General features: G+C 48.4%; 1 protein-coding gene across 1 annotated transcript in view; it reads left to right on the plus strand.

The window, feature by feature from the left end:
- LOC115328046 (BPTI/Kunitz domain-containing protein 5-like) overlaps window positions 1-24,789 on the plus strand; it is a 55,660-nt gene that overhangs the window by 15,776 nt on the left and 15,095 nt on the right. Inside the window, exon 3 of the mRNA XM_029989128.2 lies at window positions 12,183-12,350. Coding sequence (XP_029844988.2) covers window positions 12,183-12,350 — 168 coding nt within the window. The remainder of the gene's footprint in view (window positions 1-12,182; window positions 12,351-24,789) is intronic.

The raw sequence follows: 24,789 nt of genomic DNA on the forward strand, positions 1-24,789 counted from the left end.
TTCGCCAACGAACGAGCATACGGCGCCGAGAGCCGTTGTCTTTAGCAGACGATCTTTTCGACTCAAAAACGGCGCGCGTTCCGCAGGCGGCGACAGTCGCAGAAACAAAAACAGGCGCGGTAACAACAAAGAACTGCAGTTGTCTGTCTGCTAAGGACGCCGGCTTTCGGCGTCGTATGCTCGTTCGTCGGCGGCAGTTGGCGTTGCGACCGCTTGCGCCATCTCTTGTCTCCCGTGCGAAACGGCGCCGTGTTGTTTGCAGACCGGTGACTTTGCTGCGTTTCCATAGGAGCTAAGCCTTTTTCTTTCTTTACTTTTTCCTCAGGTAAGTTCGCGCTTTGCAAATTTTACAAAAAAAAAATGCACCATCTGTGGGCAACGCTGCACAATGTCGTAGCGCGATAGGTTCAGAAACCGAATTTTGCGGTCGATTTAAAGAATCACCCTGCAGTCAGCAATGTGCCGTGGAGCCGCCGTGCATGGCGTCGGGAAAGCGTTCTCGTCTAGCACCCCAGAGGCCCGGGTTCGATTCCCACCCAGACCGAATTGTACCAAATATTCTTTTCAAAGCCATTAATTTACTTTGTTCGTTTTGTTTACCTGAAATTCCATGAGAAATTTGACGTCAATCTGAGCCTTTTTGGCGTGTTTTTTACTCTTAGCGCCGTCGGCTATTTTTGGTACCATCGCTCTGTCACGCCGGCGACGCCGCCGGAGTTTCGCGTAATGGGGCATATAATGCTTTCGCATTAATAAGATATTCGACAAAAATATCCATGTGATAATACACGTTACTCTAGTGATATTGAACGGCTTCTAGTCAAAATGTCCAACGAGACGAAATGTCCATCGAGTCAAAATATCCAATAGGCCACGTGACACCCGTGTCAAAATGTCCATCAAGACGAAATGTCCAATCGGGTCAGAATGTCCATCGAGTCGAAATGTCCATCGAGTCGAAATGTCCAATCGGGTCAGAATGTCCATCGAGTCGAAATGTCCATCGAGTCGAAATGTCCAATCGGGTCAGAATGTCCATCGAGTCGAAATGACCATCGAGTCGAAATGTCCAATCGGGTCAAAATGTCCATCGAGTCGAAATGTCCATCGAGTCGAAATGTCCAATCGGGTCAGAATGTCCATCGAGTCGAAATGTCCATCGAGTCGAAATGTCCAATCGGGTCAAAATGTCCATCGAGTCGAAATGTCCATCGAGTCGAAATGTCCAATCGGGTCAGAATGTCCATCGAGTCGAAATGTCCATCGAGTCGAAATGTCCAATCGGGTCAAAATGTCCATCGAGTCGAAATGTCCATCGAGTCGAAATGTCCAATCGGGTCAGAATGTCCATCGAGTCGAAATGTCCATCGAGTCGAAATGTCCAATCGGGTCAAAATGTCCATCGAGTCGAAATGTCCATCGAGTCGAAATGTCCAATCGGGTCAGAATGTCCATCGAGTCGAAATGTCCATCGAGTCGAAATGTCCAATCGGGTCAAAATGTCCATCGAGTCGAAATGTCCATCGAGTCGAAATGTCCAATCGGGTCAGAATGTCCATCGAGTCGAAATGTCCATCGAGTCGAAATGTCCAATCGGGTCAGAATGTCCATCGAGTCGAAATGTCCATCGAGTCGAAATGTCCAATCGGGTCAGAATGTCCATCGAGTCGAAATGTCCATCGAGTCGAAATGTCCAATCGGGTCAGAATGTCCATCGAGTCGAAATGTCCATCGAGTCGAAATGTCCAATCGGGTCAGAATGTCCATCGAGTCGAAATGTCCATCGAGTCGAAATGTCCAATCGGGTCAAAATGTCCATCGAGTCGAAATGTCCATCGAGTCGAAATGTCCAATCGGGTCAGAATGTCCATCGAGTCGAAATGTCCATCGAGTCGAAATGTCCAATCGGGTCAGAATGTCCATCGAGTCGAAATGTCCATCGAGTCGAAATGTCCAATCGGGTCAGAATGTCCATCGAGTCGAAATGTCCATCGAGTCGAAATGTCCAATCGGGTCAGAATGTCCATCGAGTCGAAATGTCCATCGAGTCGAAATGTCCAATCGGGTCAGAATGTCCATCGAGTCGAAATGTCCATCGAGTCGAAATGTCCAATCGGGTCAGAATGTCCATCGAGTCGAAATGTCCATCGAGTCGAAATGTCCAATCGAGTCAAAATGTCCATCGAGTCGAAATGTCCATCGAGTCGAAATGTCCAATCGGGTCAGAATGTCCATCGAGTCGAAATGTCCAATCGGGTCAGAATGTCCATCGAGTCGAAATGTCCATCGAGTCGAAATGTCCAATCGGGTCAGAATGTCCATCGAGTCGAAATGTCCATCGAGTCGAAATGTCCAATCGGGTCAGAATGTCCATCGAGTCGAAATGTCCATCGAGTCGAAATGTCCAATCGGGTCAGAATGTCCATCGAGTCGAAATGTCCATCGAGTCGAAATGTCCAATCGGGTCAAAATGTCCATCGAGTCGAAATGTCCATCGAGTCGAAATGTCCAATCGGGTCAGAATGTCCATCGAGTCGAAATGTCCATCGAGTCGAAATGTCCAATCGGGTCAAAATGTCCATCGAGTCGAAATGTCCATCGAGTCGAAATGTCCAATCGGGTCAGAATGTCCATCGAGTCGAAATGTCCATCGAGTCGAAATGTCCAATCGGGTCAGAATGTCCATCGAGTCGAAATGTCCATCGAGTCGAAATGTCCAATCGGGTCAAAATGTCCATCGAGTCGAAATGTCCATCGAGACGAAATGTCCAATCCGGTCAAAATGTCCATCGAGTCAAAATGTCCATAGAGACGAATATCCAAAAGGGGTCAAAATGTCCACGTCAAAGTGCTCAAGCTTGGTTGATTGACAACCCACAACCCTCGGTTTAACACAAAAGGCGCTAAATTCTTTTGTTTTCTCATTTGTGGGTCAAGGTCAGTGGAGATACAATTTTGTTCAAGGATTTCGCCCCACTGTCGGGGCGACACTGGACCCGATCGTCCGGTGACCCCGTTTAACACAAAATACCCTGTTTAAGAGAAGGCGCTGAATTCTTTTGTTGGCCAAGGTCAGTGGAGGCACAATTTTGTTCCAAGGATTTCGCCCCACTGTCGGGGACACTGGGTCCGATCGGCCGGTGACCGCGTTTAACACAAAAGGCGCATCTCGGTACGACAAGATTCGACCTGATTTGCGCATGGTTTGCCTTATTTTTGCGCACGTCTGCATTATTCAAGACTTAAACTGTTCAGAACAAGATCTCGAGTCTCGCTACCCGAAGAAACAAGTTGCAACAGCTTCTCGATTCGACACGTTCTTCTAGGATCTGGTGAGTGGAAAGTTTGTTTATTTTTTTTTAATAACCAAGACAATTGTTTTACCAACCAGTGTCTACACTCGGAGATTATCAGTTGCCTGTGCCCTGGTCAAACAGAAGTAGGGTATTAATTATATCTTGCTGATTAGTGAAATGTTGCTTGAGTTTTACGCGAATAATTAGCTTTCGAATGGTTCAATAAAAATTTAATGTGATATATTCTTATTATTATCTGCAGATTCAACGAAAGGTACAGCGACGACATCAGATCAGCATTCATCGACTGCTTTCATGTCGACATGGAGCCCGGCTTCGGGGTCCCGTCGTTTGTGACGTCACATAAGCGCTCAAGTCGATCTGTGATCCAGTATCGAAGTAAACGATGGGAGAACGCTGTGCTCGAATTTTCTTACAAGTCAGCACACTCAAAATATTCCAGCACATTGAAAGTAGTGAAAGCGCACAATAAAGACGAATACGAAGACGGAGAGGCAAACAGGACGAGCGCTGACTATCAACTGAATTTTTTATTGGAAAAAATAGAAACAGCAAAATAAAACCAGCAAAAGCCACAAATAATACAAATGTGACTAGTCATCAATGACTCGGCCACCACACGTGTCAATAAAGTCCACTTCCTTTTTGTGAAGGAAAAGTGAGGGTTGACTGATACACTTATCAGGACATTCCTTCTTTATCATATAAGCCTCCAGTACCTCCCTCGCCACCTTTTCTTTACCTCTCCAAACGATTGTAGTGCCTTGGAAGTTGGGAATGCAGCGGCAATCTCTGCAATGTATGTGTAAATGGGCTCCTGTTGTTGAACGCAGTGATAAAGCATATCCCAGCACAGTCTACTATAGGTGTATCGCCTACTACCGCCTGAGTCAGCAAGTCGGACCAACTGAGAGGTGCCCAGTGGCTCACCTGACACTAAGAAACGGCGTGCTGGCCACCGATCCAGATCGGCCGTCGACATCCCACAGCTGCAACCCGTCTGGAGGTTCCAATGCTTCCATCGTTCTCTCGAAACGCTTCATTTATGAAGTACGGACAAACGTCCGCCGCAGCCGAAAAAGACCGAGAGAAGAATTTGACGAAGCCGTCTCCTCTATTCCTGAAAGGTTTGCCGATTATGACGACACCGTTCGAGGAAAAATTCAAGCACAACTCAACAGTGGCTACAGATTTTCTACCAAGCGACGGTGCCTTTCACGGAATAGACACCACGCGGCGTTGAAAGGAAGCATAGAAGCATTGAGCACGTGCCATTGCTCTTTAGACGTGGAGTAGCATGCATATCACTTTGAATAATCAATAATTCGCAAAAACAATTCATCGTGCTTCTTGAAGTCTCTAAAACGAGACTTCTGAAATAGCAAGTGACGAGCGCCCACACGCAAAACTAAAATGCATATTTAGGACAATGCGTCATTCGTCATGCTCTACTCTCGAGTTGAGTAGGTGAAAATATTAATTTTTTAAAGTTGGTATGCAAAAACGGGGCGTGGTGTTTGCCTAATTAACATGCTTCCTTACATTCTACGTTTATTGCATCGCAACAGATCCGAGGGTGCGCCTTCCACTTTGCAAGGGATATTAACGCAAGGCGGGACGAGCTTGGCCTCAAGACACTCTACAGGGATAACCCGCGCCTGGTTCACAAGAGTGAGGTACCTCCCCTTCGTTCCGGACACCTTCCGCTTGGAATTTGCCAGCAACCTGCTCTCAGACAAGCCAAGCCTTCAGCCGCTGAACGCTGCGCGCCTGGACCAATTCGAGGGGTACTTGAGAGTGTTCTGGCTTACCAACAGCCTGCTCAAGGACATTTGGGGGCAATTCGGCAACCGAGGTGCCAGGACAGCCAACAACGTGAAGGGCTGACACAACGGTCTGCATAGCCATCTGCCAAGCAGACATACCGACCTGGCAGAGTTTCTGCAATTCCTGAAGTCGGCTTAGCATGCAGAGCAAAACAGGATTCAAGCGCTACTACTTGACCCTCTGGCCATGGCTCAGCCGTAATCCCACGTCATCCAAACCACGAACAACAAATTGCACCAAAAAATGGACACCTTTGCATCTTTCATCAGCTCTCACCCGCCCACGTTTGCTGATGTCCGAAATTACATCGACAGAGTTGCCAGCAGTGGCGCGCTCCCAGTCTCACATTGAACTGACTAACGGCGCTTGAAAAGGCGACACTATTTTTGCATGTGGAATGAACAGACTTGTATTGAACTACGTGTCATTTTTTAATCCGTTCCAGGCTGTATACACGCTGTATGGCTTGCGTGAAGAATGCTTATTGTGAAAGTTCTTGCAACCTTGTGTAATGTTACTTATATCAAGTATGATCGAGTCAGATATAAAATAGAAACGTGCGAAAAACTGCGGGAGGCACAGAATGTGCCGACCCCTGTCCAAGGCCTTCTGACTAATGCCACTAGCAGTGACTTTAATTATAACGAGGGTGCAGTCATCTGTCGCCCTCATCGAGGGAAGGAAGATAGGATGGCAGCGAACAAAGTATGCGATGCCGAATCTGAAGCATGCTGGGTTTCTTCGTACACACTGCGTATTCATGCGCTCGCCCTATCCGGGGGAAAGATTCGGGGTGGACGACTGAAATAAGGTAATGACGAATGCACGTGCAATGAATAATTTCTTGAGTCTCGTTTTAAACGCTTCTGCTGCGAACTTCCGCATGTGAACCTCCTGGACCTGGGCACGAAGCACCCTCCTTGGTTTTTATACATTAAAGGGACCATGAAATGATTTTAAAATCGAGTTTCATCCACCGCACGTCGTAAAAGGTGTGAAAAGAAACACAAAAACACAAAAATAGGGAGCCAAAAAAAATTATTTGCTATAGAACTTTTAAAAGAAAACTGGACTCTTTTGCGCCTTCCTTCCTTCGCCTGTTCACTACGATGCATCCGCAGAAATGGAGCACGTCAGCCAAATCCAGGTCGCTTATTGGGTAAGAGCCTACCTCACCAGCTCCGCGATCGTAAACAATAAATAGCCGGCGAATGTTTCCTAAAAGTTTTGTTAAATAATATTCAGATCCACATTTTGTAGCATAATTAGAGATGTGTGGCAAAAATTGCCAAATTTGATAATGCTGAGAGCCAAGCGCCATCTATCGTGTGGTAAACGAAGCTACTACTGCGTTTGCGCAGTAGGGCAGCGCCGACTTCAGAACGGTTATTTCCTTTGGTTACCTTCCTCTCAAAACTCTGACTGACTGAACGTTTATTTTTCTACGTGTTCTTCCCGCGCGTGCCGACTTCAAGCAGCAAGAAAACAGTACTTAAAACAGACCACGACGAACAAGAACGCTGGATCCACCGACTCCGACGAAGCGAGCTGGTCAGAATATAGGCCTAGCAGGCATTCCGACTCGGCGCTGCGTTGCTTCGTCGCAAGACCGTCTGCCTACGACCGGCTGGCGTGCTAAATGGAATATGCCCGCGCGACCCTTGTGGACCCTTCCCGTATTATAGTTTGATCACTGACCTCAATTCTAGATTAAGAGGTGAGGTTAATCTCTTCCCCTTGTTTTCCGAGGCAGTGTTGACGAACTCTCGTCGATTCTATCTTCTTGTTTTGTGTGATATAGAGCTGAAATAAACGCCGTATGGATTACCTTCGTAACACGGTATGTACACTTTGTTATTGGTATGCCATTTTTATTCTGACAGACTGCACGTCACTGTCGAGCTATAACAGTTACAACCCTGGTCCAACCTTTCTTTGCCGAGTGTCGCGTCAGTATCGAGTTGCAATCGTAAAAGAACGGTCCCGAAGCGCTTACAAACAGCGCGAATACAGCACTTCCATCGAGCGCGCGCGTCCGCTCCGAGTGTAAACAGGTATTTACGTGGCTCTTGCTGACACTCGTAGTTCAAACGTATCTTTTTTAACGTCGGCTCGCTCCTGCATCTCCGAGGCCGCGAAAAACGCCATCTACGTCGCTTTGCAAACGACTGACACTGGCCGGCCCTTCTGCCAACAATGACAGGGTGGTTGACTTCTGGAGTCTTCACCGGAAGACTCGCTGCACTTCCCAACAGGCATGCCGGCGTATGGGACTAGTCCCATGCTGTCGCTGTAGCGCCACATATCTCATTGAATTTCGCTCAGCTGCGATGCGGCGATGAGAGGCGCCGATTCAGGAAATACGTCGGTGACATCAGCGCAGTAAAACCTACCGGCGCACCCCAACTCGTTGCCGCTAACACTCCCATTCTCCTATTGCCGAGAGAACTTCCGGTTCCGGAAACGGTTTACGTCACGGCTTGTTTTGCGGTCAGTTGGAGAGAATGAAAAAGTCGATATTTCAATAATTTTTTGTGTAGAAGTTAATAAACCGAGACGAAAACGGATGCCTGTTCGGCATTCAGTGAACATTGACGGTTTAATGTAAAAGTTATCTGGAAAAAGTAAAAAGGTCATTTCATGGTCCCTTTAACATTGGCTCAATATAAGATAACATTGTAGAGGCAAAAAGATACAAACGAAAAAGAAGACATAGAACACAACCTTTCTTTTTTTTTTTCGTTCGTGTCCTTTTGCGTTTTTCATTAATTTTAGTCATGAACCAACTACCTAATCTAAAGTTTTAGTTAGCGCTATTTTATCTTTGCTTCAATCACCTTATCCTAATTACAAAATCTATTATTGAATTTGCTGCCGTTATTTATCACGTTTAATTATATTGCCTTAGGTGTCTCCTAATTTTTAGGTTAAGGAAGGAAACCCTGTTTTAAGCATCGCAAAAATAAGCTGGATATCGCGGTCAGCACCAACCCCGCCAGTATATAACTCCAGCGGCTGGAGCAATTAACCCAATTTTTCGGAACATAGCCTAGTCTGATTCATATCAGGCAATGCTTAGAAATTTTCAATGCTGAAATGGTGGACAGCAGAGCCCGCGAGTACATGAAGATGAATAGCGTCCGTCACCGGAAACGGGCCCCAATTCTTAATTAAAAAAAAAAAATCACCCCCCCCCCCCCCCCCCCACCTTTTAACCAGAGCACAAATCTAAAATTAGACATTTTCTTCTAACCGCTAGGGTTCCATTTTAGCGGACTTTCAGCGTCCGCAACATATATAAGTTTTTTTCTTTTCTTTTTTTGCGATTAGAAATTTTTTTTTTTCCAAAAAAAGTTTGTCAGATTTCTTCAAGTCATCACACTACTACCGCTTTAGCGAAAACCCGGGGTGCGTGTAAGTATTAGGAATTCTAAAGACGTCCGTCTCAGCATTATGTAGTGCTGAGAAGAGTCAAAATGTCCAACGAGACGAAATGTCCAATCGGGTCAAAATGTCCAAAGAGTCAAAATGTCCAACGAGACGAAATGTCCAAGCAGGTCAAAATGTCCGACGAGACGAAATGTCTACCGAGACGAAATGTTCGATATTGGACATTCTGACCCGTTGGACATTTCGTCTCGTTGGACATTTTGACCTGCTTGGACATTTCGTCTCGTTGGACATTTTGACTCTTTGGACATTTTGACCCGATTGGACATTTCGGAATTTAGTCGGTTAGTTCGGAAGTCAGAATTTAGTAAAACTTCATTGTCACCATAATGCCGAGCTCCACCACTTTCCACCACTTGTGACTCAGACAAAAGATGCCGAGTCATTGAGCTGAGGGCAAACGCGCGACATCTGATACTACACAAGTAAGCTATACTTCGTCTCAGGCTAAAGAAAAAATGAAGCGGTTTCGTATTTGAGAAAAAAGAAACGCTTTAATCGTCTTCATTTGGCTCCCGATTCACGAATATCCAAATAATATTTCCGATTACTGCGCCAAGTAGCTACAACAGCACATTCAAAACAGCGCCGAAGCCCCCGCTTCCCGGTAAATTCGGTAGGAGGAGGAAATCGTGACGGTATTCATAGGAAATTTTAAGATTTCCACGGCTTCCCTAAGTCTCGCAGGAGCAGTCAAATGCGCTGCGCACGTTCCCTCACAAGCGTCACGCGCAAGGCAGTTGAAACAACACCGCGTAAAAGACGAGGCCGTAGTGCTGACATTTTGGCGTCACCGGCGAAGGATAACGCTGGACACAGATTGGAAACGAGTGCTGCGTCAACGCTCAGCTTCGAGCCCAGTCTGAGCAGAACACTGACACAATCGTCGAGTCCAACCTGTGCCTAGCGTTGGACTTCGCTGATGACGACATCTCATTCAGAACTTTTATCTAGGAGGTTTTGATTGAAACCTCTCGGTATGACGTCACACCCGTGACGTCATACCACATCTATTGGTACGTTCGGGCCAGATGATATTGATATGCAAACTCGCATGATAGAAATACGCGAGAATTCCCATCCAACTCGTTTCTTCCAAGAGTTGGATGGGAATTCTTTCATTGGAGCGCGCCAAAGCTACGCTCCAATGAAACCAATAAAGCAGCGTTAAGAGCACAAGCCACTAAGCCTTTTCTGTTTATGATTGGTTCAGCGATGATAGAACACGTACAGAAACACGACGAACACTATGATGGTGCCGTTTTGACTTTGTCTGATTGGTAGTCCTATGAGCTGGTAGAATCGGCTGCGTCTGCAATTAAAACCAAGAATACCGCGCACGTTTAGAACGCGTTTCACAGCCTGCAGTGGTCCAAAATAGCGGTGCGCAGAAACTGATTATCGAAGTGGTCGATGTATTTGAACGTTACAAATACTAGAAAAAGTAACAAAAGTTAACAAATTTGAATTCTTTTTGAGGAAAGAACAGTCGACGAAAAGTGTAAGCTCTATAAAAATAAGCTAACCCACCTAAATGAGCATTTCATTCCACTGACCCATATCATATCTGATAACTGCCAGCTATGTATAATACAACAGTCCATAATCGTGCTAAAAAAAACGACTTGATAAACGAGCGAAGTCGGTCGACGATTAAATCTTGTGGAATGCAGATCATGAGAAACAAAACAACCATTACTGCTCGATGCTCAAAAAACTGTCATACTCATGACCTCCCCAAAATGTTAACAAACAAACCCAAAACGTTCAGTAAAGTGGTCAGCCCAGCTCTGTCATTACCTTTGCAGTTCATAAATGACGACGGCATTCCACTTTCAGATGAAGGTAGCGCTGTTCATCAACAATTTCTTAACACCAATCTTCACTAACGAGGACTATTAAACGTTCCCGACTCATACCCATTATCGCACCCTCATCGAATCCAATCATAATTGACCATGCAGGCCTATTGAAAGCAATAGATAACCTAAAGACATCCTCGAGCTCCGGAGGGGAACAAATTAACTCGAAGGTATTAATAAATACTAAACACATTTCCTCTGTCTTTCTCGTGACGCATGCTCACAGTCCCTCAGGCTTTCTGTAGTCACGTGTGACTGGAAAATTGCTAACCTAATCCCTGTTCACAAAACTGGTTATCGCCAACTTATAATTAATTACTGTCCGATTTCTCTCACTAGTGTTTCGTCTAAACTCTTAGAGCAGATACTTTACTCAAATAAAATCAACTTTCTGAACTCTCATATCCTTTTTTTTTTTTAACGTCAGCACGAATTTCGTTAATCTTACTCGTGTGAAACCCATACTAACTGCCTTCCTTACTGACATTTATTCAAGCTTCGAGTCGAATGTTCATACTGACGCCATTTTCATTGTCTTCTCCAAAACATTTGACCAAGTTCCTCATCAACGTCTTTTAACGAAGCTTAAAGATATTAATATTCACTCCTTTGTTGTCAAGTGGATTTCTAAATTCTCAATGAACCCTCCGTTTACAACGTCAAATCCCCCACCTATACTGTAACATCAGGCGTCCCTCAGGGAACCGTACTCGACCCCCCTCTGTTCCTAATCTACATGAAACAATCGTATGATTGTGTCATGGCAATATCGTCGCCTGTTCGCCAACGATTGTGTCATATGCGGACCGATTCTTTCATGCCGTGATCATCTAAATCTTCAGAAAGACCTTGCGTCTGAAATTCAGTGGTGTGAAAAATGACAAATTGCGCTGAACTTTTATAAATGTAGATCCGTCATTTTTCTGCGGTTCATATGTGCCCCCTCCCCCCCCCCCCCCCCTTCATATTCGTATTACATTCCTAACACTCAAGTAACAGCCTCCTCATCCTATAAATACCTGGGTGTTCTGCGCTGTAACCTCAAACTTGCTACACCCTCCGTAAAATAACTAGCGTATACTACTCTTATAATATCCAAGTTAGAATATGCCTAATCTTTATGGTCTCTATGGCAGTCATACCTCACAAATCGTCTAGACCTGTTTAAAACAGAGCCCGTCGTCTCATTTGTAATAACTACTCAATATATACCACCATTTCGAGATCGCGCCAATCAGCTAACCTTCATTCACTTTCCCTTCGCCGCCGAGTGTCACGCCTCTCTCTCCTTCATCGAATTCTCTATCACAATACCCCCCTCAGAGAAACATCACTATCACCTCCTCGCCGTATTTTCTTTTTTTAGATCGCCCATGTAAATTACGTTCAATTCTTTCATTGTATGTTTCTCACCAGACTTCCGCACAAAAACAAGTGGCTATCGCCGATTGGAACTCACAACCTCACAGCATTGTTTCTATAAATGATACTAATAAATTTGTTGAATTCATTACCCTTTTTCTCTCTAACTTAGCTAACTAGCTTACTATTTTATATCTGTGTTTACTGTACTTTTTGTTTGATAGGAAAATACTCAAGGAATTCCCCCAAGGAAAATAAATGATGCTGATGAAGAGTCAGTATTGCAGGATATTAAGATATTGTACACTCTGTAACGATTATGACAAAATGTACGACACCAAAACTCATCGAATACATATTCCAGTGTGGACAACCAAGTGTTATACAACGAAGACATCATGTCCCCGTCGCTCGAAGAATTGGCATTTCAATGGTTTAGTAGGAAGATGTGAAACGTCTACACCAAGTTTCTGTGGAGGGACAAAGAATGCATTTTCAAATTTCAAAGAATGTCAAAATAACTGCGAAAAAGGTAAGTTTGGGAGACAAATATTTATATCGAGTCTCCAACCTATACACGTCGAACGAGAAACAAAAAAATCGAGCCTTGGAAAGTGCAATAGAAAATACTGCAAACGTGTTAACGTATTCTTGGATAAAATATCAACAAAACAACTCGTGTCTTAAATTTTTATTGACTCATTTTCCATTGCTTAGTGTAGAACGCGTGATTGAATAGTAATAATAGATTTTAACTAACTGGTATCTCCTTCATGTTAGACATTTGAACTTAGGCAATAAATAACCTCAAAGGGTAATTTCAACCGAAACGATTTTGCTTAAGATAACGTCATCTACCGCGACGAACGTTAGAACACAAATTGACGCGGCAGTTACGAAACGTTTCAACTAAAAGGATATCCATTAATTTTTCAATGTTTTACTTGGCCGGCAGATTTTTATTAGATATTAGGGGGTGCACGAGAACAAAAAAGGACCACAGCACATATTAAATTTTAGAAGACGCGACGCACCGCGCTATTTATTTTCAAAGTTAAACTTTCTAAAGTCCGCCATACCGCAATCAAGAGTTAAAAACCTGCCGAAAGAACTAAAAAAAAAAAAGAAAAACGCCCACACGTTATACGTTTTTTGAGTTACCTGGGGTTATCTTGCAGCTGGTATGCCGGCTCATAACTAGGGTTTGGCGCTTTCGGTAAATAATTACCGATAGACCCCGAAAATGAACCCCCAATTCGGTTTTATCAAAATCGGGGAAAACCGATAAACCCAAAATTGGAGCTGTCCTTCAAGGAGAAAATCTCGAGCTTCACGGGAAAAACAAATTAAAGTACAGCTTTAATTCCGGTTCACCCGGAATCCATGTAGCACCCCCATGACCCGCCCTCGAGGCTGCTGTTTTCTTGGGAACCACACACATTATTTTAATTTATATTATTTTATTTTATTAGCGGTACAGGGACGTCTACCCAGTATTCGACCCACGTTTATATTTCTTGAAAGCTGGGGAATGCCATGTCCGTACACAATTATCAACATAAAACCCGATAATACCCGATTTTTTGTCGGGTACCAAATATTAACACCGAAAAGCACCGAATACGTGGGAAAAGTAAACCCCGAAAACACATTATATAATTTGATGGAAAACAAACGCCGAAAACACGAAACCTTACTCATAACTAGGGCTCCGTGTTTTCGGAGTTTATTTTTCATCAAATTCGGAGGGTGTTTTTCTGAGTTTATTTTTTGCCGAAGATTCCGAGTTTATGGGAGTTTATATTTGTTTCATTCCCAATTCTCCGAGATTCGGAGTTTATGGGAGTTTATAATTGTTTCATTCCCCATTCTCCGAGATTCGGAGTTGAATTTCGCAGTGTTTCCTTTTAAAAATGAATAAATAATAACCGGGTATGAACGTATGCTAGATTAAAAATAAAACGCACTTGTATCAATTAAAATGTCTTCAGTGGAATTTGGCGTTAGTGCCATTGCAATTGGCAATACTAATTTGTCCCACGTGAAAAGTCGCACACAGGTGTTGCTTCGATAAACGTCGATACCTTAAAATCAATAAACTCCCAAAGGTAGTCGTTAGGAAGCTCGTAGTCATCCCATCCTATACGCCGCGCACTGATCTCTATGTCTATTTGCTGGATCGCGTTTGACCAGCTCCTCCTATGGACCGGAATGCGGTCACTGGCGGCCATCTTTAGGTAGAGTTATATCATCTCTAGCCATCATAGTAATATGGCGGACAGCGCAATGGCGGCAGGCTGCCATAAAATAGCCGTAGATCTAGTACACTGTACCGTGGGTGACATTTCGTGCTTGATTGAAGTTGTTCGACGAAGCAGATTCTTGAAACCCGGCGTGAACGGTAGCCTCATCTTTGAGGACCCGGCAAAAGTTCTACGAAAGCGCAGCACCGGGGGAAAGCAGCGCAGCTCGCATCAAAAGCAGACTCCGTACCGTCGTCTGCTTTCGATGCTTTTTTCGATGCGACTTTCGATACGTGCTGTGCTGCTTTTCTCCCGGTGCTGCGATTTCGTGAAACTTTTACCAGGTCCTCAAAAACCGGACTACTGTTCACGCCGGGTTTCAAAAACATGTTTTGTCAAATAATTTTAATCAAGCACGCAATATCACTGTCACGATCGTGAACCGGAGGAGGAAAGAGAAGAAGACGAGAAGGAGACCGATGCGTGGTGTGGGAAAAAGGAGAAAAAAGAAGAGGTTTGGAACGAGCATCAAGAGGAACGAGAGAGCACTGGTCCGGTGAACAGCACGGCGACTTCGGCTACGCCCCGGAGGAAGTCCACCCGTGGCCCGCTCCCGGGAGTCCACCGTTAACCAACGGGGCGACTTCGGCTACGCTCCGGAGGAAGCCCACCCGAGGCCCGCTCCCGGGAATCTACCGAGATCAACCAACGAGGCGTCCTCCGTCAGAGCGGCAAGATGATGTTCTTCCCCAAGGAAAGAGACCTGAGAGCGCACCAGAGCCGGGACACTTCAAGGTTGTGAGTGCTAGCGGTGGAGACTTGGGTCTAGGGGACTAAGAGAATACTGTACCGTACGGTTTCTGATGCCTTTCGCTTTTGTTTATTTATGTAAATACATGTACATACGGTGAAATTTCGTAACCTGTTCGTCCGGGTCCTCTGATTTCGGTGTCCGTCTCGGTTGAACGTGACAATCACCCACGCTATTTTGACCGCAGCCTGCCAACCCACCTGCCAAAACGCTATCTGCCATGGATGGATGATAGCGGCTGCAGCAGCTTACATTGGCTAGAGGTGATATAACTCTACCTAAAGATGGCCGCCAGTGACCGCATTCGCGGAGCGGGCAAACGCGATCCAGCAATTGTCATAGAGATCAGTGACGCCGCGCAAGTGGGCTCATTTTCGTCTTCTGCGCATGAGAAATGAAGTAGCGGTGACGTCAGAACGCCGAGCCCTGATTGGCTGATCGCGACCCCCTATCTGAGCGTCGTCTGCTCCTTTGCAACGTCGTCTGCTCGCAACGTCGTCTGCGTCTGTCTGACCTTTCCTGCGACTTTCGGAAGTGCAGGTCTTTACGAGCGAGCTCGACTTCGCCTTTCAGAGAGGGCAGACGAAATAACTCGAGCGGTACGTTGTTTTTGTCTAACAACTAGCAGACGCGCATCAAGGAGGGTTGTCAAAGGACTCACTTGCGAGGTGTCCCGGGGCGCCGAGGTTTGTTTGCTAAGAACCGAGACTGAGCGTGTTAGTGTCAAGTGCATCGTCCCGATGCAACCCAAAACAAAACAAAGCACATAAAAAGAACGGCAAACTAAAGAGTCACTTGAAACACATAAGATCCACAGTCCTATCGAGCGTAGTACGGCTTCAGGCGCACGACGTGGACGACTGCAGGTCGTGGTGGGCGGCGTGATGATGTTCTTGTTCCGTCGGGCATCACCTCGTAGTTCAGCTCGCCGAGGCGACGAAGTACCTTGTATGGTCCAAAGTACCGTTTCAGCAGTTTCTCACTGAGGCCGCGGCGACGGATAGGCGTCCACACCCACACCCTGTCTCCGGGCTGGAAGTGAACGTCCCTGCGACGAAGGTTGTAGCGGCCCGCGTCGACGCGTTGCTGGTCTTGAATCATGAGTCGGGCGAGCTGGCGGACTTCTTCGGCGCGTTGAGCAACCGCCTGGGCGTCGTCACTCTCATTGTCAGATGGCTCATGGGGCAGCATTGCGTCCAGCATGGTCGTTACCTTCCGACCATGTACCAGCTGGAAAGGGGTGAATCCAGTGGTCTGCTGAACCGCCGTATTGTAGGCGAACGTGACGTAGGGCAGCACCTCGTCCCACGTCTTGTGCTCTACGTCGACGTACATAGAGATCATATCGGCGATTGTCTTGTTGAGTCGCTCCGTCAGCCCGTTGGTCTGCGGGTGGTAGGCAGTTGTACGACGATGGCTGGTGTGACTGAGTCGGAGGATTTCTTGGGTCAGTTGTGCCATGAACGATGATCCGCGATCTGTAATCAGAACTTCTGGAGCGCCGTGCCGGAGGACGATGGACTCAATGAAAAACTTGGCAACTTCCACAGCAGTCCCCGAAGGAAGAGCTTTTGTTTCGGCGTACCGCGTGAGATAATCTGTGGCGACGATGATCCAGCGGTTCCCCGACGTCGAAGGCGGAAAAGGACCAAGTAGATCCATTCCGATCTGCTGGAAGGGTGCAGTTGGAGGAGAAATAGGTTGCAGGAGTCCGGCCGGCCTCGTCGGAGGTTTCTTGCGTCGCTGGCACTCGTGGCATGATCGTGTGTACAGGTGGACGGTCTTGGGGAGCTTGGGCCAGTAATATTTTTCACGAATACGGGCCAGTGTCCGGCTGTATCCAAGGTGTCCGGACGTCGGGTCGTCGTGACATGCTTGAAAGATCTCCCCTCGAAGGTCGGTCGGTATTACCAGCAGCCACGGCGAGTTGTTGTTCCCGAAGTTCTCTTTGTAGAGTACACCTTGCCGAATGGTGAAGGTCGGCACGGCTCGTGAGAAAACACGGGGTACGGTACCGCCGCGCCCTTCCAGGTGCTCGATTAAGGCTCGCAGCTCCGGATCGTCTCGTTGACGTCGTGCCATGTCATCGGTGTTCACTGCCCCTAGAAAGCACTCGTCATCATCGTCGTCGCTGCTGCCGGAAGGTGTTTCGACAGGGGCCCTGGACAGGCAGTCAGCGTCGCTGTGCTTGTGTCCTGACTTGTAAACCACAGTCATGTTGAACTCTTGTAGCCGGAGGCTCCATCGAGCGAGGCGTCCTGACGGGTCCTTGAGGTTCGCAAGCCAGCAGAGCGAGTGGTGGTCCGTGACTACGCGGAACGGGCTTCCGTACAAGTACGGACGAAACTTCGTGATTGCCCAGACGACCGCAAGGCATTCTTTCTCAGTCGTGGAGTAATTTCTCTCTGCCTTGGACAGTGTCCGACTTGCGTAGGCGATGACTCGTTCGGCGCCTTCTTGTACTTGAACTAGTACCGCGCCAAGTCCTGCGTTACTTGCGTCAGTGTGAATCTCGGTGTCCGCATCCTGATCGAAATGTCCAAGAACCGGAGGCGTCTGGAGTCGTCGCTTCAGCTCGTCGAATGCCTGCTGCTGTTCCTCGGCCCATTCGAACCTCTCGGCGTCCTTCGTGAGGTTTGTGAGGGGTGCGGAAATCCGTGCGAAATCCCGAACGAAGCGACGATAGTAGGCGCAAAGTCCGAGGAATCTTCGCACGGCCTTTTTGTCTGTCGGCACTGGAAATGACGCGACGGCGCGAGTCTTCTCAGGGTCTGGGCGCACGCCTTTGTTGCTAACCACGTGACCTAGAAACTTCAGTTCGTCATAGGCGAACCGACACTTTGACGGCTTAAGGGTGAGTCCAGCGGTCTGAATGGCTTGAAGAACAGCTCGGAGTCGTCTCAAGTGCTCGTCGAAGTCAGCTGAAAATACTACGACGTCGTCAAGGTAGACGAGACAACTCTGCCACTTCAGCCCTGCCAGTACGGTGTCCATGACACGCTGGAAAGTTGCTGGCGCCGTGCATAGTCCGAAGGGCATCACCTTGAACTCGCACAGTCCGTCAGGCGTGACGAAGGCTGTCTTCTCTCGGTCCCGTTCGTCGACCTCGATTTGCCAGTAGCCGCTCTTCAGGTCCATCGATGAAAAGTATCGAGAGTGGCGCAGCCGGTCTAGAGTGTCGTCGATGCGGGGAGTGGGTAGACGTCTTCGTAACCGTGTTGAGCTGCCGGTAGTCCACGCAGAACCGAAGAGTTCCGTCCTTCTTCTTAACCAGCACGACTGGAGAGGCCCATGGACTGCTTGAAGGTTGGATTATGTCGTCATTCAGCATCTCTTGAACTTGCTGATGGATCACCTCCCTTTCCTTAGCGGAGACTCTGTACGGCGATCGATGCACAGGGCGCGCGTCGTCTTCGGTAACGATGCGGTGCTTGGCAACCGCGGTCTGGCGCACCTTCGACGACGTCGCAAAGCAGACGCGGTATTCGGCGAGGAGGTTAACCAGCTGACGCCGTTTAGGGTCCGGAAGCTTAGGGTCAATGTCGAGCTGCGCTGGCGACGTACGGTCTTGCTGGGGCGGCGAGGATTCGTCAGTAATCGCGGTGATTTCGGCGGGGTTTCGGAGTTTCTCGACGTGGCCCACGGCTGCACCTTTCGTGAGGTGTTGCGTTTCGTTTCGGAAGTTCGTCACGAGGGCCACAGTCCGCCCATCCTGAAGTTCAGCTACTCCCCTTGCGACACCTATGCCTCTTCCCAGGAGCAATTGGAGGCTTCCCTCGAGAAGAACTTCGCCACAGGAAGCTTCATCGATCCCGACAAGTACGAAAACACTCGACCGCGGTGGTAGGTTTACGTGGTTTGCGAGGACTCGGACCGTGGGTGACGTCGCTTGGGGTTCCTCCGCTGGTTGAGCAGGTTTTCATAGCGTCAGCCGGTTTGTTCCGAGGTCGATGACGGCGCCATACTCGCAGAGGAAGTCCATTCCGAGGATAACGTCCCTCGAACAGTCTTGCAGAACGACGAACTTGACAGGGCACGTTTCACCGTGGATCTCGACGCGAGCAGTGCATCGCCCGACTGGTGTGATGAGGTGCCCACCGGCGGTTCGTATTTGAGGGCCTTCCCACGGCGTTGTCACTTTTCGCAGGCGACGAGAGAGCCTCCCACTCAAAACTGAGTAGTCTGCTCCGGTGTCCACAAGTGCCGATACGTCGTGGCCGTCGATTATAACGTTTAGGTTGTTGGACACCGATGCAGGGACGTTATTATGATCCGTAGCGTCGAGAGAGTGCACTCTAAGAAAAAAGGGAGGAGAAAGGTAGCAAAAGCGACTGTTCGTCCTTGTTGCGGACAAGTTGCCCAGAGAAGGGAGGAACGGCAGTTCAGATGAAAGGAGGCGGGCGAGTTCCTCCTCGTTCAGTTGGCGCAGGGGTAGAACATCGCGCTACTGACCAAGTGGTCAACGGTTCGATTCCCAGAAAAGTCGTTTTTTTTTTTTTTTTGTAATTTTTTTTTTTTTTTTAATTTTTGTTTACCAAAACACATATAAACAAACCCAGACCGACGAAAGGAAAATTAAAGTCCTTATTATTCTCCGAGACGTTTTCCTCCTCCAGGCAGACCGGAGAAAGCTTTCGCCCTCCCGACCCATCTTCTTTCGGTTTCGTTTTTCGAGCACATCGCGCACGTTGTTTAATAAATTAATGTTGAGTTGATTGAGCTTCAGCGGCAGCGAAGGCCGCCTGTAATTCCGTCTTCTAGTGCAAACGTGCAGAACATTTCGGTTGCATTGACGTTTTTACCACTAATTTTATCAAACGAGCTAACGAAGCCGCTAGAAACAGCGAAGTTCCGGAGCAGTGCCAGCAGCGCTACGTACACTGGGTAAGACGGCCGTCTTCAATTTGCGGGACGCACGCGGAACTACAGCAGCGAAACCACGAGGAACTGTGTCGACGTTTTCGACGTTATGGAAATCGCGGGAACTGCGACCAAGGAAGGCAGGTTTTCCTGCCGGCTGCCTGGGTGCCTTCCGTGCTGAGTTCGGTTCCGTTGTCCCGTGCCGAGTGCCAACCGGCGTTCAACGTGATTCTTCTGCGTGTCAGCAACATCGTCAACGTGGTTCTGTATTTCTTCGTGTCAGCGACATCGTGATGGCAGTGTTGTGGGTTGTGAACAGAAGACTGGAATTATCGCCGATGTGACCGTGTGTTCGCGTATCAGTGGTGTAACAACAAGATGAGATGACGTAAACTGTCGGGCATTGATGCCGCTGGTCGGGCCGTTATCGGAGGGGCCGGGGTGTCGCAGGATGACATTCCGCTTTACATTAAAGAGTTTAAAACCACTTGAGGGATTAGGTGCAGTCGATCGACGTGTGGATAGTCATGTTGGAACGCTGGTCTGAACGGTAAGCTCCTATCGTACCATAGTATCGTACAGTGGCCAATGTGACTGTCGGTCCCCGAGAGCGATTGCGCTCTGGGGAAAAGACAATGACAACACTACGAAAGTGTGACGGAAAGTACGTATATTTATAATGGAAGTTTAGCATTAAAAAAAAGACAGGCAAAATCGAAAAAAAAACAAAAAAAACGCCATCCTTTATTTTACTGTTTAAATATATTACGGTTCCTGTAGAAACTGCCCTCTAAGTGGCGCGCTGGGATGAGCGTTAGAAGTTTTCGAGCTCGCAACGGCGCAGCTCCGTACACTTAACAGTTGTCGCAAGTCGCGGCTTTGACTGCATTCAAGTTGATCGAAAAGCGATTTCTGTGCCCGTGAAGCATCACTTCCAGCTGAGTGGATATCTGCTCTAAAGAGATTAATTCAAGACGGCAATTGCAGCTTTGCGCGAACAGCACAAATAGAAAAACGAACACTACAATATAAATACTGGCTACGAAGGGCCATGAGGGAAAACAAACTCATGGCTTGGAACCACATTGGAGCGGCTCGATTTATTGGCTTTCAAATAATTATGGCATCATCGAGCGTCTTCTTTTTAATAAGAGATTCATCCCCTGAGCCATTAAAAATAGCCTCAGATGTATGACATTGCTGGAAAAAAATGAACATGTTCGGAATATTTTTTTTTGCTTAGGGAGTCACCGAAAAATTCCGTACGTTCAAAACGACCACTATAAAAGACGGAAACGCAGGGCTCGGTAGTAGTGATCGGGGTGGTGTGCTGTTGTATTGATGTTTGTATGTGTGATGCCTGTGTATGCGTTCAATATATGTTGACCTGATGTTTGTAGGGTTTGTAGTGTGCGCAACGTGTCTACATGTGTTAGAGATTCCGAAGAAAAGGAAACGCAATTGTGGCGTAAGGAAATAAAAATATTTTTTTGTAAAACATGAATTGGGCGGTACCTAGCGCCACCTAGCCTAGCTACGTGCGATTACTCTGCTTGACCCTGCCATCTGGTGGCAAGCGATTTAACATCCTTTTACGCTACGCGGCTACGCCATAATTTCGTGTTACCGTGCTGAGGTAAGCCAAGAGGTTGCTTCGGATTTGCTTTTTTTTGAGAGCGGCTTATGGTTTTGCGGGCGAATGATTTTCACTCCTCCGTGATGTGCGGTTGACGCAACGGTTGACGAAGGAATTGCGGCTTGAGGAATAGCAAAGGTAGGACATAAAGTGCGCGAACTGAGTGCCGGTTGTCTCCGTTGAACATCGCAGTGCTGACGATGAGAAGACTGAGTGACTGCATGCTTTCGAAACGTAAGTTTCTTTACCTGCAGGGGTAAAGAAACTTCGGAAATAAATACAGTTCGCGGAAAGCTCGTGTTACGTTTTTATTTCCTGCTCCTCTCGCTTCGTGCAATAGACTTAGTGTTCTCGTTAAGCCTTACCGAGCTCGATTTGCTCGATTCGTGGCCGCCATAATGAGATGCAGTCGACGGAGGAACTTTTCCTCCCCTGCTTGAGGGACGAAAGTTTCTCCCTTTCTGAAGGAACATATGTGTCAAGAGCGTTCCTCCCTTTAGGGAGGACTATACTGACCCTTTTTTCTAAGAGTGTGGGAGCGCTCCGTCGTTCTTGGAGGCTCTTTACTACGGTCGTCTTCGGCAACGCCACCTCCAGGCGTTGCCGCACTTAGTTTTCCCGGCGACGCAAGGGCGACAGGCTCTCTCGGCGGGGTCGTGGCGCTGGAGACGCTGAACGTCTGGGCGACGGTGAGCGGGACTCACGACGGAGCGGCGTTGAAGATGGCGAACGTCGGAGATACTCCTTGATGTCACGAGGACGTTCGTCGTACCTTGGGCGCGGGTCGTTCGGGTGGAACCCGCGCAGCCCCAGTTGTCGGTAGGGGCATCGACGGTAAATGTGGCCGGCTTCACCGCAGTGGTAACACAACGGGCGTTGATCGGCCGTCCTCCACACGTCGGTCTTTCGTGGCGCAGCTTGTTCTGGGCGGACGTACGCCCGATCTTCATGGCGTCGGGAATACTGCGGCGCTGGAGGTTCACGTCGAGGTGGCGCCGCATACGGGTGAGCAGGGGGTGGTCGTCGGGTAGCTGCAGCGTAGCTCAGCTTCGGTGGTTCAGGAGCGGCGCTGGCGAGAACTTCTGGCTGCAGCGCCTGCTGAAGTTCTTCCCGGACAATCTCGGCGACTGAGGGCGTATCCAGGCTTGTGGCAGCAGGTAGCAACTTCTTCAACTCCTCCCGGACGGCTTCACGGATGAGGTCACGGATGTCGGGGAGGGTGGTGCCCAGGTCGGATCCAGATGTCGCTAGAGTAGTTACGCCAGGGTGTCGTTGGTAGTGTCTGGCGCGGGCTAGCAAGGCCCGTTCCATATTTGTCGCCTCCGTGATGAACTCGTCGACTGTTGTTGGGGGATTCCGGATGAGACCGCCGAAAATCTCGCTTTTCACACCCCTCATCAGGTGGTGCAGCTTCTTCTCCTCGGTAGCCTGAGGATCGGCGCGGGCGCTTAGGCGGAGAACATCCTCCACGAAGCCGGTGATGCTCTCGTTGGTGCCTTGAGTCCTGGTACGCAGTAAGTCTTCGGCTCTCTCTCGGCGGTGCTGGTTGACAAATGTCGCCTTCAGCTGGCTCTTGAAAATGTCCCAGGATGTCAATGAAGACTCGTGATTTTCGTACCAGCTTCTGGCAGTCCCCTCGAGCGAGAAATACACGTTTTGCAGCCGTTGCTCGTTGGTCCAGCTATTGTGGCGGGCGACGCGTTCGAATTGGTCGATCCAATCTTCAACGTCTTCGTGGAGTTCGCCGTGGAACGGAGCCGGTGTCCGAGGAGCGACGGGTAGGTAGACGACGGCAGGAGCGGCGGGGGCCTGCGACTGGTTGTCCATCGTCGTCTTCTTCGGCTTGGGTTTGTCCAGGAGCAAACCGTACTCCGGATCCCCTCCCTTGGTGCGGCGGCTGGTCCGAGTTTCAGGTTCCGCGCTGAGTGGTCTTCTCAGCGAGCTTGGAGTCGGGCTTGCACTGCGGGTCCTGGGAGGGGAACGCTGCACGGGCATTCGGTACCCCGCACCTCCACCAAAATGTCACGGGTGGTGACCAATAAACAATAAATAAACAGAAAGAAATAAACGTTTAATGTGGCGAACTTGTGCCAAAAATAAAGAAGGAAACAGAAGAAAGCAGAGCGTCGCGGGCGTCGAAGTCGGCGAGACAGCACAGTCGAGCGCTGGGGCGAAACTCAATTCGCTCGCCTGGCGGAATCCCTTATGTACCCTCGTGGGTTTCTGGATCGTTCGGCGTAGAAAGGTTCGGTGTGTAGAACATTCTAACCTCGAATCAGCAAGACGGTTCTCGAATTCACTAGAACATCAAATTACACTGTCAACAAAAATGTGTAGTCGCGGCCAGGAATCGAACCCTGGCCTTCTGCGTGGGAGGCAAGCGCGATAACCGTTAGGCCAGCGCGATAACCGTTAGGCCACGCGCGGGCTGCCTGCTTGTCCAGCTGCGCGCGCGGCAATATAACTCTACCTAAAGATGGCCGCCAGTGACCGCATTCGCGGAGCGGGCAAACGCGATCCAGCAATTGTCATAGAGATCAGTGACGCCGCGCAAGTGGGCTCATTTTCGTCTTCTGCGCATGAGAAATGAAGTAGCGGTGACGTCAGAACGCCGAGCCCTGATTGGCTGATCGCGACCCCCTATCTGAGCGTCGTCTGCTCCTTTGCAACGTCGTCTGCTCGCAACGTCGTCTGCGTCTGTCTGACCTTTCCTGCGACTTTCGGAAGTGCAGGTCTTTACGAGCGAGCTCGACTTCGCCTTTCAGAGAGGGCAGACGAAATAACTCGAGCGGTACGTTGTTTTTGTCTAACAACTAGCAGACGCGCATCAAGGAGGGTTGTCAAAGGACTCACTTGCGAGGTGTCCCGGGGCGCCGAGGTTTGTTTGCTAAGAACCGAGACTGAGCGTGTTAGTGTCCGCAAGTTCCCTCCCAAATACTTTTTCTCACCTTTCGTGTGCGGCGAGACCCCCCATTCTTTAACGGCGTCGGCGGGTTGGCGCAGTTAACGTCGTCTGCTTTACGCCTGCTAGTCAAAGCGGTGGCTGCTTTACCTTTCCTGCGTCTGTCGGAGATTCACCGCTTTTTCACCGGCGAGAGTCACCGTTGCCTCGGGAAACAAAGAGATAACAAGAGTAAGAAATTGACCTCTTAATCTAAAACTGAGGTCAGCGATCAAAGTATAATACGGGAAGGGTCCACAAGGCTCGCGCGGGCATATTCCATTCAGCACACCAGCTGGAAGTGGGCAGACGGTCGCCGAGTCGCGGAGTGCCTGCTAAGCCTAACTGCCGTGCTCGCTTGGTCGCATTCGGTGGAATCGTGGCCGTCGGAGCTTTTCCCGGGTATTTGTGGATCCAGCGTTCTTGTTCGTCGTGGTCTGTTTCAAGTACTTTTTACTTTTTTTTTTTTTTTTGCTGCTT

This window comes from Ixodes scapularis, unplaced genomic scaffold, assembly GCF_016920785.2.
Source record: "Ixodes scapularis isolate PalLabHiFi unplaced genomic scaffold, ASM1692078v2 PGA_scaffold9__187_contigs__length_104089568, whole genome shotgun sequence".
In the NCBI taxonomy this organism is placed as follows: domain Eukaryota; kingdom Metazoa; phylum Arthropoda; class Arachnida; order Ixodida; family Ixodidae; genus Ixodes; species Ixodes scapularis.